We start from the raw sequence: 14,425 nt of genomic DNA on the forward strand, positions 1-14,425 counted from the left end.
GATAAAATTAGCCAATTGGGAATTCTAAATGGTGACCGCGTCTGCTTAATAAAGGTGACTGCTTAATAGAAGTCAAATTTACAGTAAATTAGGGGACTTCTTTTTGGGAATTTGATATGTGTACATTTAATGGAGGGTGACCGCTTAGTTGAGGGCCGCTTAATTGAGGTTTGACTGTACAAGTTGAGAAATTTAAAATAATTGTTCATTGATGCCATACATGGAACATAGAGAAAGATCAATAGAGAGGGACCTTCACAGGTTCATCATTTCTTTGCTGTTTTCAAAAGAAGACCCTAATTCAACACAGTTTTCCAGTATTCATTCCATACATGTAAATCTTTAATTAATGAGACTCATTTTTTTCCTTGCAGAAAGGCGTGTATATGAAGAATTTTTTTCAAAAAGGACTGGATTCACTGCAATCACTGCCTGTTTCCACAAACGCTCAAGAAGCAGTCCAGCGATTGAAGGATTATCTCAGTCGCCCTTCTGAGTCATTAATTACAAAGCTAAAAAAAGTATGCAAGACAGAAGCACAATTCAATTGCATGGTTGCAACAGAAGTTTTTATACCTCTCTCATCTGGCCACTGTATAATAAACAAAAAGACTCCTGATGTTAAGGGCGAGAGATTAAGACTGCCAAGTGAATGTGGAATGAATGGACTTGTGATAGGTGAGAAAATTTTGCTTTTTATAAATTTTGCTTTCTATTGAGGCAGTGATTCATTTTGAAAATTGTGTTAATGGGTACAGTGTACCCCTCAGGCAGAAATCAATGGGTCACAACTCAAATGCAATGGGTCAAAATTGTAACCAAGACAAGTTGTAGTTTTATTTTTTCAATCATATAATTGATGTTTCTTAAACCACAGACATCTGAATCTTAATCAATAAATACCTATATAAAGAGAAAAGAAAAAAGTCCTCTACCTATCTATTAATATACATATAGTGTATATTTATAGATATCATAGGTAGAGGATTTTTTGTCTTTTCTCTTGGTATAGGTATTTATTGATTAAAATTCAAATGCCTGTGTTTAAACTTGTAAAGAAATTACGACTGTAAAACAGAACAAATAAAACTGTCATTTAGTGTCTAATCACTGTAATATTCAGGAAGTCAATTTGAGAAGAACTTGCAGTTTAAACAACACAAGAAAAGGACACTAGTTGTCTATTAAAAAAGAATAGTGCTTTTAGAGATCTTTAGAACACTAAATGACTTCAAGAGAAAGCAAACACACGGAAATTTGCATACGTCCTTAAGAGCACGTGCTCAGTAACGTGATACTCGTGACAACAATACAATCGTTCGAACCTTGTTTCGATTATTCCAAGAATCGTGTTTGTCGCTCGCATGAAAAGTTTCTTCTCTGAACAAACAGTGCGGAGATAAAACATACCTTCTTCGTTCATCTAGGCTTTCTTGTGCACTGAAATTTGCATCCTTGGTGGCGTGTTGATATTCAGCTGTCGAACACCTTTGAATGACTTTCCGTGGGAGTTTTTGCGCTGTTCGCTTTCGCTTGAAGTGTGAACTCTGACTATTTATTAAGTCGGAAGGTTCAAATAAACGTGTATGCGTTGTATGTTTATCATTTCAGGTGTGAACTTTTAGCTTTTGTCTTTACGTATATCACTAAATGCGTGCTTTTTTCACTCTGTTTACGTTAACAAAAATAGTTCGCAGTTATTAATTGTGTAAGGATAATTGTTCTCAAATTCATCACATCCTTTTGATAACTCTCAATTTTTTGGTGCGTCTTATAACCGAGTATTTTCGCGTAATTTTCAGTTTGAGAACTTAGCTTGATTAAACTGCTAAGTTTGGGGTGCGCCTTATAACTGAATGACTACGGTATGCGTACTCAGGACGCGCTCGACGGAAACCAATGGGTATTTAATGAATGTAATGCGTAAAATACGCAAAACGCAGGGCAAAATGAATCACTGTTGAGGCATTTCATTACCTCATTGCTAGAGCCCACATGGCTTTTGTTCAGTGCCAATACTCTTAACTTACAATTTAGCTGACCAAAAAGGAATGAGATTGGGTATTACAAGACTACTGCCAGGGTTGCAAACAAAAGAACTGAATGGTACTGTTTTCATTAATTTTCCATAATTTCAGATATTCCAAATTTTAAATGTTGACAGAATTTTGCTGTTATTTACAGGTTTTTCAGATGGTTATTATGGGGAGGCAGATATTGTTGTTGTCCCAAAGTATGAGCAGGAACAAGGAACAGGTGTGATGCCAATAGAAACTCCTTACACTTTTTGTCCCTAATGGTACATACATGTACTGTACATTTCCTTGCAAAATATGCATGTATGTGTAATGGCTCTTGTACAGTACCAGTCCAAAACTAACACCCGGTAAATTAAAATGATACATGGTTTCTGTTGGCAAGTTAACAACCAACCAACCATAATGGCTCTCTCCATGGTGCAAAGTTAAAAAATGGTGTGGGATACGACAAGCCTGAAAAGGAGGAATTCCTGAAAGTGGAACAAAGCTGTGACTGGGTTATATCGGGAAAGGAATGAGGTGCGGATGTGAGCAGACGTGGTTTCTTTCTGGGGGAATGTTGTGTAACATCCCAAAAAAATGTTGCAGAGCAGACAAATTATTTAGTGTTTGTGAATGGAACTGTACATCCGTCACCTAATTCTGCAATCATAATCCATCATCTGAAGCATTCTCAATTCTTAGATCAAAGTTGTCAGATATGGAGTGTGGACTGGACTTATTAACTCTAAATTAGGCTTTTACTTTGTGTAGAAGACACAGATGACGTAACAAAAGCTTTAGGGGTCTCTACTGCTTTAAAATTCTGATTAGGTATTGTTTCACAATTTTTGTTCTATTGTGTTATGTCCGTCTTTTACATGAAATAAATACCAATTTAAGATCTGGAACTTCCACTCCACAGTGAAGGTGGAGGAAGGTCACTTGAGTGATTCCAAAATTAAGATCCTAGACTACCACAATGATAACAATAAATATTTAGGTGACTTTATGTAATGTTATTCTACTAGTTCTGGTTTCTGCTGAAAGCGAAGAGCCAGAAACAAAACGGCCGAGGACTGCCGGTAAGTTCTGAGTTATCTGCAAATAGTGTACGGTGCTTTCCAGATATTGTTTTGTTTATGCAATTGGATCTCTTGAAACACAAGTCTGTGTAGATGTGCTAAAATTTCAGGTGCGAAAATTTAATTTTGACTCCTTGGTTGAATCAAAGACAATTTGAAGTCTGGTGCTAAAATATCAATTTAAGGACGTTTGCGCCCATTGCTACTGCGCATCTCTATTGCGCACACTGTTCATTAGGCACGTGCGTGCCATGTCATGTATTTCAAGCGTGTGCACCGATTCGAAAACTCAACAAAATATAGAGCTGATGACCTTTGCATTAATTTGGTGTGCGAATATTTTTGTTGGATGCTCGGTGACCCACACTTTTTTTTCGGCAGATCACTTCCTTTTCTGATTCTTTCCATTATCCAAAAACCATTAAATCTGTATGTGGGAAGTTTTAAATATTTTTCATGTACTATTGACATAGGGTCGAATTGGTACATGGATACAGGTGTGCATGACTTTGAAGTTGCATTTTTTTAAGGCTAATTCTACCTGATTTAATGACATATGTAGCAAAGATCCATCAAATAGGCCTATATATGCTGTGTTAAACACACATAACTTAGATATGATTCTTCAACTTAAATATATGCTGATAGTAAAAAGCTGGCCGGAATCGCCTTGAGTGACTGGAAATCCTAGAATCGCGCGCGTAGGCCGCACCTGCCATCTCTCTGATTGACAATAAATGAGGCAACCGCCGGAGTATTGACAGTACTGTCAACCACCGAGAGCCTAGAACAGGCTAGTTCCAGAGATTTCAAGCTTTTAAAATATGCAAATTAGCCAAGTGATGACATCATACACTCAACCAAATGTGAAGAAAGATATCCAACCAAATTTTATCAGAAATGTTTGATTCTTTGCAGTAATATTCTACTAAACGTGCTCCACCTTACAAATCAGCTTATTTTTGCAGCAATATTAAACTGTTGTATTGTTTTTTTATCTGCAGAGGGGGAAAATTCTCCATCCGAGGACTCACCTGGCAAAGAAGGCTCGCTAAGTGCCATGTCCCAGTGCGTTGCAACAATAATAGCTTTTGCTCGAATTCAATGTTTCCGCCACCCTGGCATTTCTTATCCATTTCCCATGCTTAAGGTCGATCCTTTTGGAGTTGTTGTTTTAGTTTACGATTATCCTAATGATGTTTTAATGATAAGCCAACGCGTACCATGGAGCGGTATTGCGTTTATTATTGTTTGGTTAGTTCTACATCATTCTTTATTCCGCCCCGATTCTTTGAGTTACTTGAGCAAATATTGCTGTGGGCACAAAACTGCATCTCGTGGCATTTCAATGGATACCCCATGGTACTTGGAGTCTAAATCAGTTTACTCTCAACTACCTAAAAAGCTTTTTTGTTATCAAGCGTTTCATATTTCTAATGAGTGAGCATTGCCGTTTAATGGTATGTTCGCTTGTACGTATATGTTAAACAACAGAAAATGTTACTTGTATTTCTGAAACTTTCACCTACGTAAAAAAACGTAAAACGTTTATTGTAATTGATGCGATTGGGACTACAATGAAAGTAATAAGCAATGGATAATGCGAATGAAGTGCAATATATGACCCAAACGCATCTAAAGTACAAATATTTGACGGGAAATCAGTAAAACGTTGGCCTGTTTAACAGCCATAAAAGTGGGATTCCAATAGATGGATAGATAGATAGATAGATAGATAGATATATTTAGTAAAATCCAACTAGTGGTCTATTATCAATGCTGCGTTCTGATTGGTTGAGCTACTAGTAGGCTATTTGTTATAGCCCACTAGTAGCGAAAAGCGCCGGCTTTGAAAACCAAAACAACAATTAAAGTCTAGCTTTAACTAGCGAAAGATGTTTTGTCTCGATATTTTTTTGACCAACTAGTTGGATTTTACTAAAAAACTCATGGCCTCTGAGTCAATAGCCCATTCGGCCTTCGGCCTCATGGGCTATTGACTCAGAGCCCATTCGGGCTCGAGGAATAATTGTTAAATATAGCTTGAATATCTGTAATGGTTGACCAAACGATAAACTCCCAACAGAAGGATCCAAAAGGATGCACGTTGTCTCCTCAGTTAGTATTTAAAGTTGCATATAAACTGGAGAGGAAGACAAAACTTCTCGAAGGTCCAGGAAATTTAATAAAAACGTTTCGGCCCTTCGGCCTTCTTCAGTTAAAATTTTTTTTTATAAATAAGTACAAGTTAAAAATCTTTAAATCATTTTTATCCTTAGATTTTTAACTTGTACTTATTTATAAAAAAAAAAATTTAACTGAAGAGGGCCGAAGGGCCGAAACGTTTTTATTAAATTTCCTGGACCTTCGAGAAGTTTTGTCTTACTCTCCAGTTTATATGCAACTTTATATATATATATATATATATATATATATATATATATATATATATGCAGTTAGATATAGCTCTTTGGCATTACAAAGCTTTTGCTTTCATGTCCAAATTGAGCACTCTACTGGGATGAGTCATTGCCGCTAGCAATTGCGCATGCTCACTAGCTCGCTAGTTTGAGCACTCTGGCATGGCTTAGATGTACCACATGTGTGGGACATTTGGGGTGGTTTTATAAGCTTAACCTCTATCTCAGACATTAGTACTGCACTGATGAGGCTCAGAAGGCCGAAACAGTACTCTCTGTAGTTATATATATATATACATAAATATATATATATATATATATATATATATATATATATATATATATTTATATATATATATGCGAATGAAGTCCAATGTCTGACCCAAACACATCTGAAGTACAACCATTTGACGGGAACCCCTTAACCCGCAACTGACCAAAATTCAATCAGGTCAAAACTCAAAAAAGAGAAAAATAGAAATAATTTCTAGTAATATGTATGGAAATAATAGGCAATAAGATATGGCACTACCTACCCATGCTGTTTTCAGCTCAGTATACATGTGTGAGAAACATCCTAACCTGCATCTCTGTACCACGACAGAAAACAGGTTTAAGACGAAAATTGTAAAATTGTGTATTAGACCATCCCATTTCCTTCATTGATAGCTGGGTAAATCGTATGTGTTTGCGCTAGTGAAAACCAGCCGTGCTTATCCGTTTAAAATTACTCACCTTTCAGGGGCGGATCTAGGGGAAGGATGCAGGGGGGGTGCACACCTTCTCCCCCGAAAATGATCTGCGGCTTTCTAATACAACTGGTATTCTGCGAAAAAAAGAGGCAGTTAGGCCATTCCTTTGTGGTGCACCTTATCCTAAGAAGAATCCTGGATCCACCCCTGCCTCTGAACTGCAATGACAGTGACTGACTCCACTCAGTGCAATTACACGACAATTAGAGATAAATTTATATAAATATTTGGTCGAGGGACTATTCTAAGGAAACGCATCTTGAGACGCGGTAATGTAATTTTATAGAAATACAATACTGCATATGTCTAATGCACTACAATGCAAATAAAGTGACTATTTTTATCCTATCTTCTCTCTTTTTTATTTTAACACGTGTAAATTTGTCAGCTAAAATAACACAATTACAAAAGTACAAAATAGAGACGAAGTAAATTAGTCTATAAAAAGTTGCTTTTCACGATTGCTGTGCCTTCAAATTGCCCAAGGGACTGTCTTTGTCTTACATCACAAGAAGACTGTTCCATAGGATAGCGCCACTGCAGCTAATACTAGTTTTGAAATAGTTTGTGCGCAGCAGTGGAATTCCATTGGATATATATATTTATTTAAAACTGTATCATTGGATAATGCAATTCGAGAGTTTTCATTGGCTTAGCCATCATGGGTTATGAGCCATCATACCATGCATGCTCTGCAAATATGGAAAGAAAACGCGTGATTTTTGGGGGTGTTTTTATTTTTAGTTTAGTCTATATTTCAATATTTTGGGGCCTTTTTAATAAAACAACTATTCCATTCGCGCTTGTTGGATATGAGATTGGCTATTCAACGCGCGCTCATGGAATAATTGTTAAATATCAAGTGTAACTATCAAAGTATTTGTAACTGAACAGGCCTGCCCCCGTGTTCACGTCCGTTCAATTGAAATCTTTCCTATTAGTGCATTCAAAATAAATACTAGTAATTGCCTTGTAAAACTAAAACTAATGTGCTTTAAATGACCTTGCTCTCCATGAGTTCTCGTAGTTCAGTGGATAGAGCGCCCGCCCGGTGTTCGGGAGGTCATGGGTTCGTTTCCTGTCGGGAACTCAGAATTTTTCTTTGTCCCACGCTCGTGTCATGTTGATTAATTCACCTTCACATTTCATTACCGAGCTTAAATTCACCATCTTTGTTAATTTATCAAGATTATAATTGTTCTGTGACAAAGTACATTAGCTAAATGATTCCTGACCAACTTGCTGCATTGTTATACTCGATTAATATTGACGTCTGGAAAATAGTCATAGCGCGCGCTATTGAGACTCACAAAAACTGAAAAAAGCCACTTTATTAAATCCATTTTAAAATCATTGGTTATCCTTGCAATGTGATTGGCTCTCAGCGGTGCGATTTATTCACGAATCGCACTATCTTTTGCTCTAAATCACATCAATAATGGAACAGTAAAACAAAACAACCAATCAGATTTTAAGGCTTTTTAAACTAACCAATCACATTGCAGGAAAATGAAAAACAAAAAAAGCCATTGTTTGGCAAAATTTGGCTATTAAATTGTGCGGTTTCAAAATGGATCTAGTTCAGTGGCAATTGAACTTCGGGTCGTGCAATTTTGATCTGAAATGATACTTGTGATTTCAAATCGAACTCGCGCTGCGCTCTCGTTCGATTTTGAAGTCACGCCTATGATTTCAGACCAAATTGCACTCCACTCAGTTCAATTACCATTATTACGTAGCAATAGTTTATTTTTTTTCCATTCACTGCATTATTTTACAGTGGCACCCAGTTAATGCCATGGAAAATTGGTCGTATCGGGGTCTCGGGCGAGAATAACGCGCAAGGGCTTGGGACTGAGGAAAGACCAAGTCCCAAGCCCTTGCGTTTTGGCTCGTTCATATCTCCAGTGATTATAATTTCTCGGTTGGGTAGAGATTCTTTCTTTAACACCAAAAAACATGCGACGTGGCAATCAATTTCAATTCATGCGTGCACTCTTAATAATTTTGAGTACATCCGGTCAATCCTCTTTCAAAGTCAGCGTAGATGTGTAGGATGGCTTTGGGCGTGCTTTTGTAAAATTCTACCCATGATTTTACCATAGAAACTCTGGTAGTTCCCCGGAAATCTCTTTGGAACTAATAATTAGGGTGAACTCATGGGTAGAATTGGTCCAAACCACCTCCAAAGTTATACTATCCATATCCGCTGAGTTCCAAGGAGATTTTCCAGGAATTAATTAAATTTCGCGTGGTTAATTTTCGCGAGTATTAATTTTAGCGATTTTTTCCAAAACGCGAAAATCGCGAAATTAAGTAAGTGCGAAAATTAGTAAGAATAAGGTATTATATGTGTTTCACCAATCTCGTTCCCAGGGTCTCACTTCTTCCCGCCCCCACTCGCTCAAGGGGGCGCGAAGAAGAGATACCCTGGGAAGGAGGTTGGTGTTTTAGTGAATACTGAATACTGCTGACCTTTCGATTTGATTTGCTTCAACTGAACTGAATGTGCTTTAAAAGCTTTATAAAGCCCCTCTCAGGTAGTTGGATCCTACATCACCATTTACGGTAGCTTTTGATTTGAGATACCAGCTAAATGATTTCCATGAAGGCAATTTTAATATCGTAAAATTATAAGCCCTGGACCAAGGTTGGGATTGGGGGGGAGGGGGGGGGGGGATAGTCTCCTTCGTACCCGCTTTTTGGGGTCATTACGCAACGCTCCCTTAGTTTTCCAGAACCTTTCTTAGGATCCTTGCTGTTCCTTACAAGGCTGTTTTCTGCAAGAGTCCTTTCTTGATAGCAATCCCTAGCTTCGTAAGCCATCCATCTAACCTTTTACTTACTCCTCCAAGTGCACCAACAACTACCGGTACAACTTCGACATGTCTGATCCCCCATATATTCTTAATTTCTCTCTTTAGCTCCTGGTACTTCTCCAGCTTTTCACCTTCCTTCTCATGCACCCTGTGGTCCCATGGTGACGCAATATCCACAATGATTACCTCATTATTTTCCTTTTCTACAACAACAATGTCTGGTTTTCTGGCTGCGATGATATGGTCGCACTGAATGGACATGTCCCACAAGATCTTAAAACTTTCGTTTTCCACAACCCTTTCTGGTTGGTGCTCTTACTATTATTATTATTATTATTATTATTATTATTATTCTTATTATTATTATTCAGAGATCTCCGTAAGCCCCGGCGACCGGCGAAAATCGTCCTGGCCGCGCAGGCTGCTCAGATCCAAATTAAAAAAAAAAAGGTCAAGGGTTCAAACCCCGTTGAAGTCCTGAATTTTTTAGGCTTCTCTACGCAATTGCAAAAATTGCGTTCACAAATGCGAATATCATAGCTTCACTTGATTTCATATCCGCAGTTCATATATGGTCCAATTCATACACCGTAAAATTCCGAAAATAAGCCCCTCCAAATAGAAGCTCCCCAAAGCGGTAACGCAAAAAACCCTCCGTTAAATCGCCCCTCCAAATATAAAACCCCGGGGAGCTTGTACTAGAAAAATTGCCCTCAAATACAAAGTAAAACAAAGCAAAAACGGTAAATTTACTTCCAACTATAAGTCTAACCCAATCGATTCGGAAACGCAAGTTTCCCTCCGTAGATAAGCCCCTCGAAAGAGGCCCTTGAAAAACATAAGCCCCGCGGGGCTTATTTTCGGGTTTTACGGTATATCATTTTATCGTTAACCTAAAGGCTTAGCCAACAGGTTGACTAAGATTGCAACCACGAGAACATCGTCGTAGATCAAATCTGTTTGAAAATCTTTGTATTGTCGTCTTTCCATAAATCGGGTATTGGCAGATGTCCCCGCAAATAATGAATTCCCTACAAAAGCTGTGTATTTGCCTGTTCCCATAAGTAGGGTATCGGCAGATGTCCCCGCAAATAGCGAAGTCCCCACAAAAGCTGGGTATTGACCTGTTCCCACAAGTAGGGTATTACCAGATGTCCTCACAAGCATTAAACTTTTTGTCACGTCCTCACAACTAAGTCCCCACAAAAAAATTAAAGGTTTTACAACATTTGAAGAGATGTATCAAGAGATGAGACATCAAGCAACAATCATACCAAATATTGTTTGGATGACTGCAAAAGAAGCCGTAGTCCCCACAAGGGGGGTTGGGAAACATATGGCCAGCAAGTAGCCAGGGGCGGGTATGTGTGTGTGTGTGTGTTTGTGCATCATGTAGGGGGAACTTTTGGGGGGCGGGGGGTGGTTGTTAGCATCCACTTCTTAGCTCAAATCTGTATATACATATATTTTTTTGTGATTGCTGTAATTTTTTCGTTTTTGTAAGTGCTGTAACTCCAATATGGAAATGTTAAAAAAACAATAATAAAATACAAAAAAAAAAATAATAACTGAAATGCATTATTATTTTTTGCTGATGTTACCACATAGCTAAGGGAGAATTTCTTCCCCTTTTTAGCCGAATATGAAATGAGCCCAGCCCCACCCCTTCGATTCATCTGATTCGTGCCAGGGCACAAGCCTGGTTGTCAATCTTGCACCATAGCCGTTAGCTGAAAATGCCTTTCATTTGCTCAAAGTGTGAAAATTTTACCCTTTCTACCTTTGGGCCTTCCACACAGCTTTCAGGAACCCACCATCTGTATGACGTGTCCCTTTCTAGCCCCCGGAGTAGCTTGGAGGAGGGCAATGCTCGGCAAGTGTACACAACACAATGGTCAGGGAAATGGGAAAAATGTGTTTTCACTCACCTCCGAGCACAAGATCATTAATAGTCACACGCGTCATGAACGTTTGTCTAATGACATCACACATCAAAACACGCGCTTTTATTGGTACCTACTAAAATCTCCAGGGAATCTTACATTACACTACTTAGCCTTACATTACACTTTTCATACAACGATCGAGAATTTTTCTGCCTGCTGCGATACTTCGCGCGGCATTCAGCTGGTCTCTTAAAAACCCCATTTTTCGTTGAAAGTTTACTCTCAGACCAAATGGATCACGTTCACAGTTGTCACATATTGACTACACACTTTATTCAGTGATAAGAAACGTACGTATCAGTATAAAACAACAACAACGCTTACGACTCATTCCATTTCGAATGAGTCATAGTGGAGGTATAACGCAAGTCTTCAAAACCTTGACATTAGGTTTGCTTGAGGCAATTAAATGGGGTAATAACATCGCCTACGCTGGCTGAAATGAGATCATGAGCTCGTAGGTCTTCACCAACAATCTTGTTTCAGTTAAACGAGCTCAACATCAACTAACGCGTACTGTACCAACTGAATCTCAAACTCAGCGCCAGAAATTTCGAACCCAAATTGTCCTGATAATTATAACGGTATGTTTCTTTAATGGTCTAAGCCGCTTTGAAATCCGGCCGAGTACGGGCTCATTGTCACGACACAGAAACATGACCGTATTTACCGTCAACAAGGAACTGCTGAAGGAAAATACTTACAGTTATATAGCGCGAAAGAGAGCGTGATATCGCCTAATACCTAGCGGACGAGGCCGAAGGCCGATTAGGCTAAAATGAGACAATATCACGCAAGCTTGAGCGCTATAACTGTTTCAAAATTCAACAAATTGATCACAAATGAAAGATTACGAACCTGTAACATTTGTGAAGCTGCACTGATTTTTCCTTTCGTAAAGAAGTGATGCCGTTTGGACTGTTAACTTTGTCGTTTGTAAATGAGGAAAAAATTACTTAATGTAGGGCTAGATTAGCAGCGTATGTCACGTACAATAAAAAAAAAATAAGAAAAAACTTTAGAACAAAAAATTTTAAAAGTTGATCGAACGTTCAATGCATTAAGAGCAAATGCAAGTTATCCTCTACGCTACCGAACCCAAGGCTATAATGTTGCAATTTTAGAGTATTTAATTGGTGCTAACCCTAACAATTAATTGAAAGCTAACCGAATAAGAAGGCTTCGATACTAACAATGGCATCGGCCGCCAAAAATGGCATCGCTTGTTTACGGCAGGGAAAGAAGCGGAGCGGGTCCGTCATTTTCAGGCGATGAACGTAAGAATTTAAAAGTCTGTGTTCAAGGCAGGGATGAGTTCACACTGACGTGAAATTCCATGAAAGTTCATTGTTAAGGAGAGAGTCCATTTGCACTCTGAAATCGTTAAAACTTGCATACCCACCATCTGGAAGGTCAATAGAAGCTGAACAAGTATGTGCAATAGGATGGGGTAAGGAGCCTAACTCGTTCACATGAAATATAACCTTGATACTCTCGACAACTGGCAGGGAACTCCCCGTGATGTAACGAAGAAACAGCTCAAGCTCCTTTCGGCTAAGGTACCTGATGTATTTCTTCAGGTAGGAAAGGATCTGTAGACGGCACTTGTGCACATGTGTAGAAGACTCCTCAGATAGCATCGACAGAACTCGCTGTGGCGTCACGCGCATCACCTCATATACCTTAAAGACATCCTCCTTTGAGTACTTCCACAGATCTTTATAACCACCGTCGCGAAGGCCCTCCCTCATACTATCCATTGCCATGGCAGGCCTTGACAGCAACTCATTTTTGGCCACTTGGACCACAATAGCTTTTAGGTTGGTTGCCGAAGGCTTCTTTTTCACTTGGTAATCACTAAAAAAATCTATTAAGAAACCATAGGATTCATCAGAGAGCCCTCCCTGCTCTGACGGTGCCAGAGCTGCTTTTAACGCCATGGATTCATTATCCGATACGTACTCCAGGAAAGCCTCTACGAGGTCTTCGTTGTCAAGTGCTTGCCGCCCACAGAGCATAGCAACAACAAAGGCCTTATTGATCTGAACTGGAAATATACCTGTGAGAACATATTGATGGCTGATGATTTGACGAAGTGTTCTCATTGTCGACTCCTCGATGCCTGGGCCGACTCACGGGACAAATGTAGAGCTCCCGTCGAAGTACTCGTGTAGGACCTGTCTCCAGAATATCGAATAAGCTTCTCTTTTGACACCGTCCAGATCCATTCCTTGTTCTCCGTAGAAGGAAACGGTTGCAAGGCGTTGTGTTATTTCTCCTGACGTTTCATATAATTTGAGAAGATCAAGCATGACAGTTTCTCTGTGGACCCATATGTTCGTTACACCTCCAGCAGTAAGTTTCTTGAGGGCATTCATTCTCCTTTGTGTCAAGGCCTGAAAAAACACAGTAAAAGAATTTTGCTTGAACTAGCAATACAATATCTTGTTTCATTAAAGAATACCTAGGTTATTAAGGAGACTCTTGGGCAAAGTGGGTGACTGTACTTGCATGTCTAATATCGGTGTCACAGCATGCAATCTGGACAGGATTTTAATACGTAACATAGTCTCTCCTCTGCAGGCAACTACCTGTATAACTGTCAACTGCTGGCATGGGAATAGGAAAGCAGGCGTGGACTGCACCTTTCATTATGCCTTCTCAGATAAATCGAAAGTGAATTAATTGTTCGTAATAATGTCATATTAGTAAATATCAAGAAGGCCTATTTTGCATTGTGTTAAGGGTATCATCGCGATTTCTGAAACGATACTACACAATTCCCTGGTATGGCTTGGGACTCTACACATTACCAAACATTGATCAAAACTTACAAAAACAGTACATGTTTAACATTGCTGACACTACAGCAACAGAATTGATTGGACGTTTTGAACAAATCTAGATTGAGGCTAACTATGTGCAAAGATGTATTTTGTTACCTGTAGGTAAATTCCAAAATGGACTTAATTGCAACTATTAGACAACCATGTTTCCTTGCAGTGGATCAAGATTAATTATATGATACCTCACATTCATATTTCCTTGAGGAATTGGTGCATTAGAAAAACAATTACCTCCTGTCCCCTTTCAGTGTCTGCACTGGGGAGGTTGTTAATCATTTCCCTGAATCGTCGTCCTGGACAATCAGCAAGATTGCCGCTAACGAAATCTGTCTGCAAAGTGTCCTTCACACTTGCAGAAGTGTCATTGCTAACAAATTAAACAAGTAACAGAGACTAGTTGTCTATAGAGAAACTCAAGGTATTTTTACATTTAAATGGGCTATGTCACGCAAAATTATGTCATTTTCATGACACCCAAAAAGCACAAAAAGTAGAATGATAGATTGCAATAACCACTTAACTGTTGAACAACATAAAAT

At 38.8% G+C, this 14,425-nt stretch overlaps 2 protein-coding genes and 1 pseudogene across 2 annotated transcripts in view; 1 reads left to right on the plus strand and 2 right to left on the minus strand.

Annotated features, from left to right (window-relative positions):
• The window catches only part of LOC138023601 (uncharacterized), a 7,504-nt gene extending 2,149 nt beyond the window's left edge, over window positions 1–5,355 (plus strand). The window contains exons 2-5 of the mRNA XM_068870621.1: window positions 375–678; window positions 2,185–2,256; window positions 3,050–3,103; window positions 4,108–5,355. Coding sequence (XP_068726722.1) covers window positions 375–678; window positions 2,185–2,256; window positions 3,050–3,103; window positions 4,108–4,547 — 870 coding nt within the window. The 3' untranslated portion in view covers window positions 4,548–5,355. The remainder of the gene's footprint in view (window positions 1–374; window positions 679–2,184; window positions 2,257–3,049; window positions 3,104–4,107) is intronic.
• Window positions 5,356–9,040: 3,685 nt separating this feature from the next.
• Window positions 9,041–9,355, minus strand: LOC138024795 (uncharacterized). Its single transcript, XM_068871976.1, has one exon. It carries the CDS (start codon window positions 9,353–9,355, stop codon window positions 9,041–9,043), a length of 315 nt encoding a protein of 104 aa, XP_068728077.1.
• A 3,001-nt stretch (window positions 9,356–12,356) lies between these two features.
• LOC138024797 (uncharacterized) lies at window positions 12,357–13,418 on the minus strand (annotated as a pseudogene).
• Between the last annotated feature and the right edge of the window lie 1,007 nt (window positions 13,419–14,425).

This window comes from Montipora capricornis, chromosome 11, assembly GCF_036669925.1.
Source record: "Montipora capricornis isolate CH-2021 chromosome 11, ASM3666992v2, whole genome shotgun sequence".
In the NCBI taxonomy this organism is placed as follows: Eukaryota; Metazoa; Cnidaria; class Anthozoa; order Scleractinia; family Acroporidae; genus Montipora; species Montipora capricornis.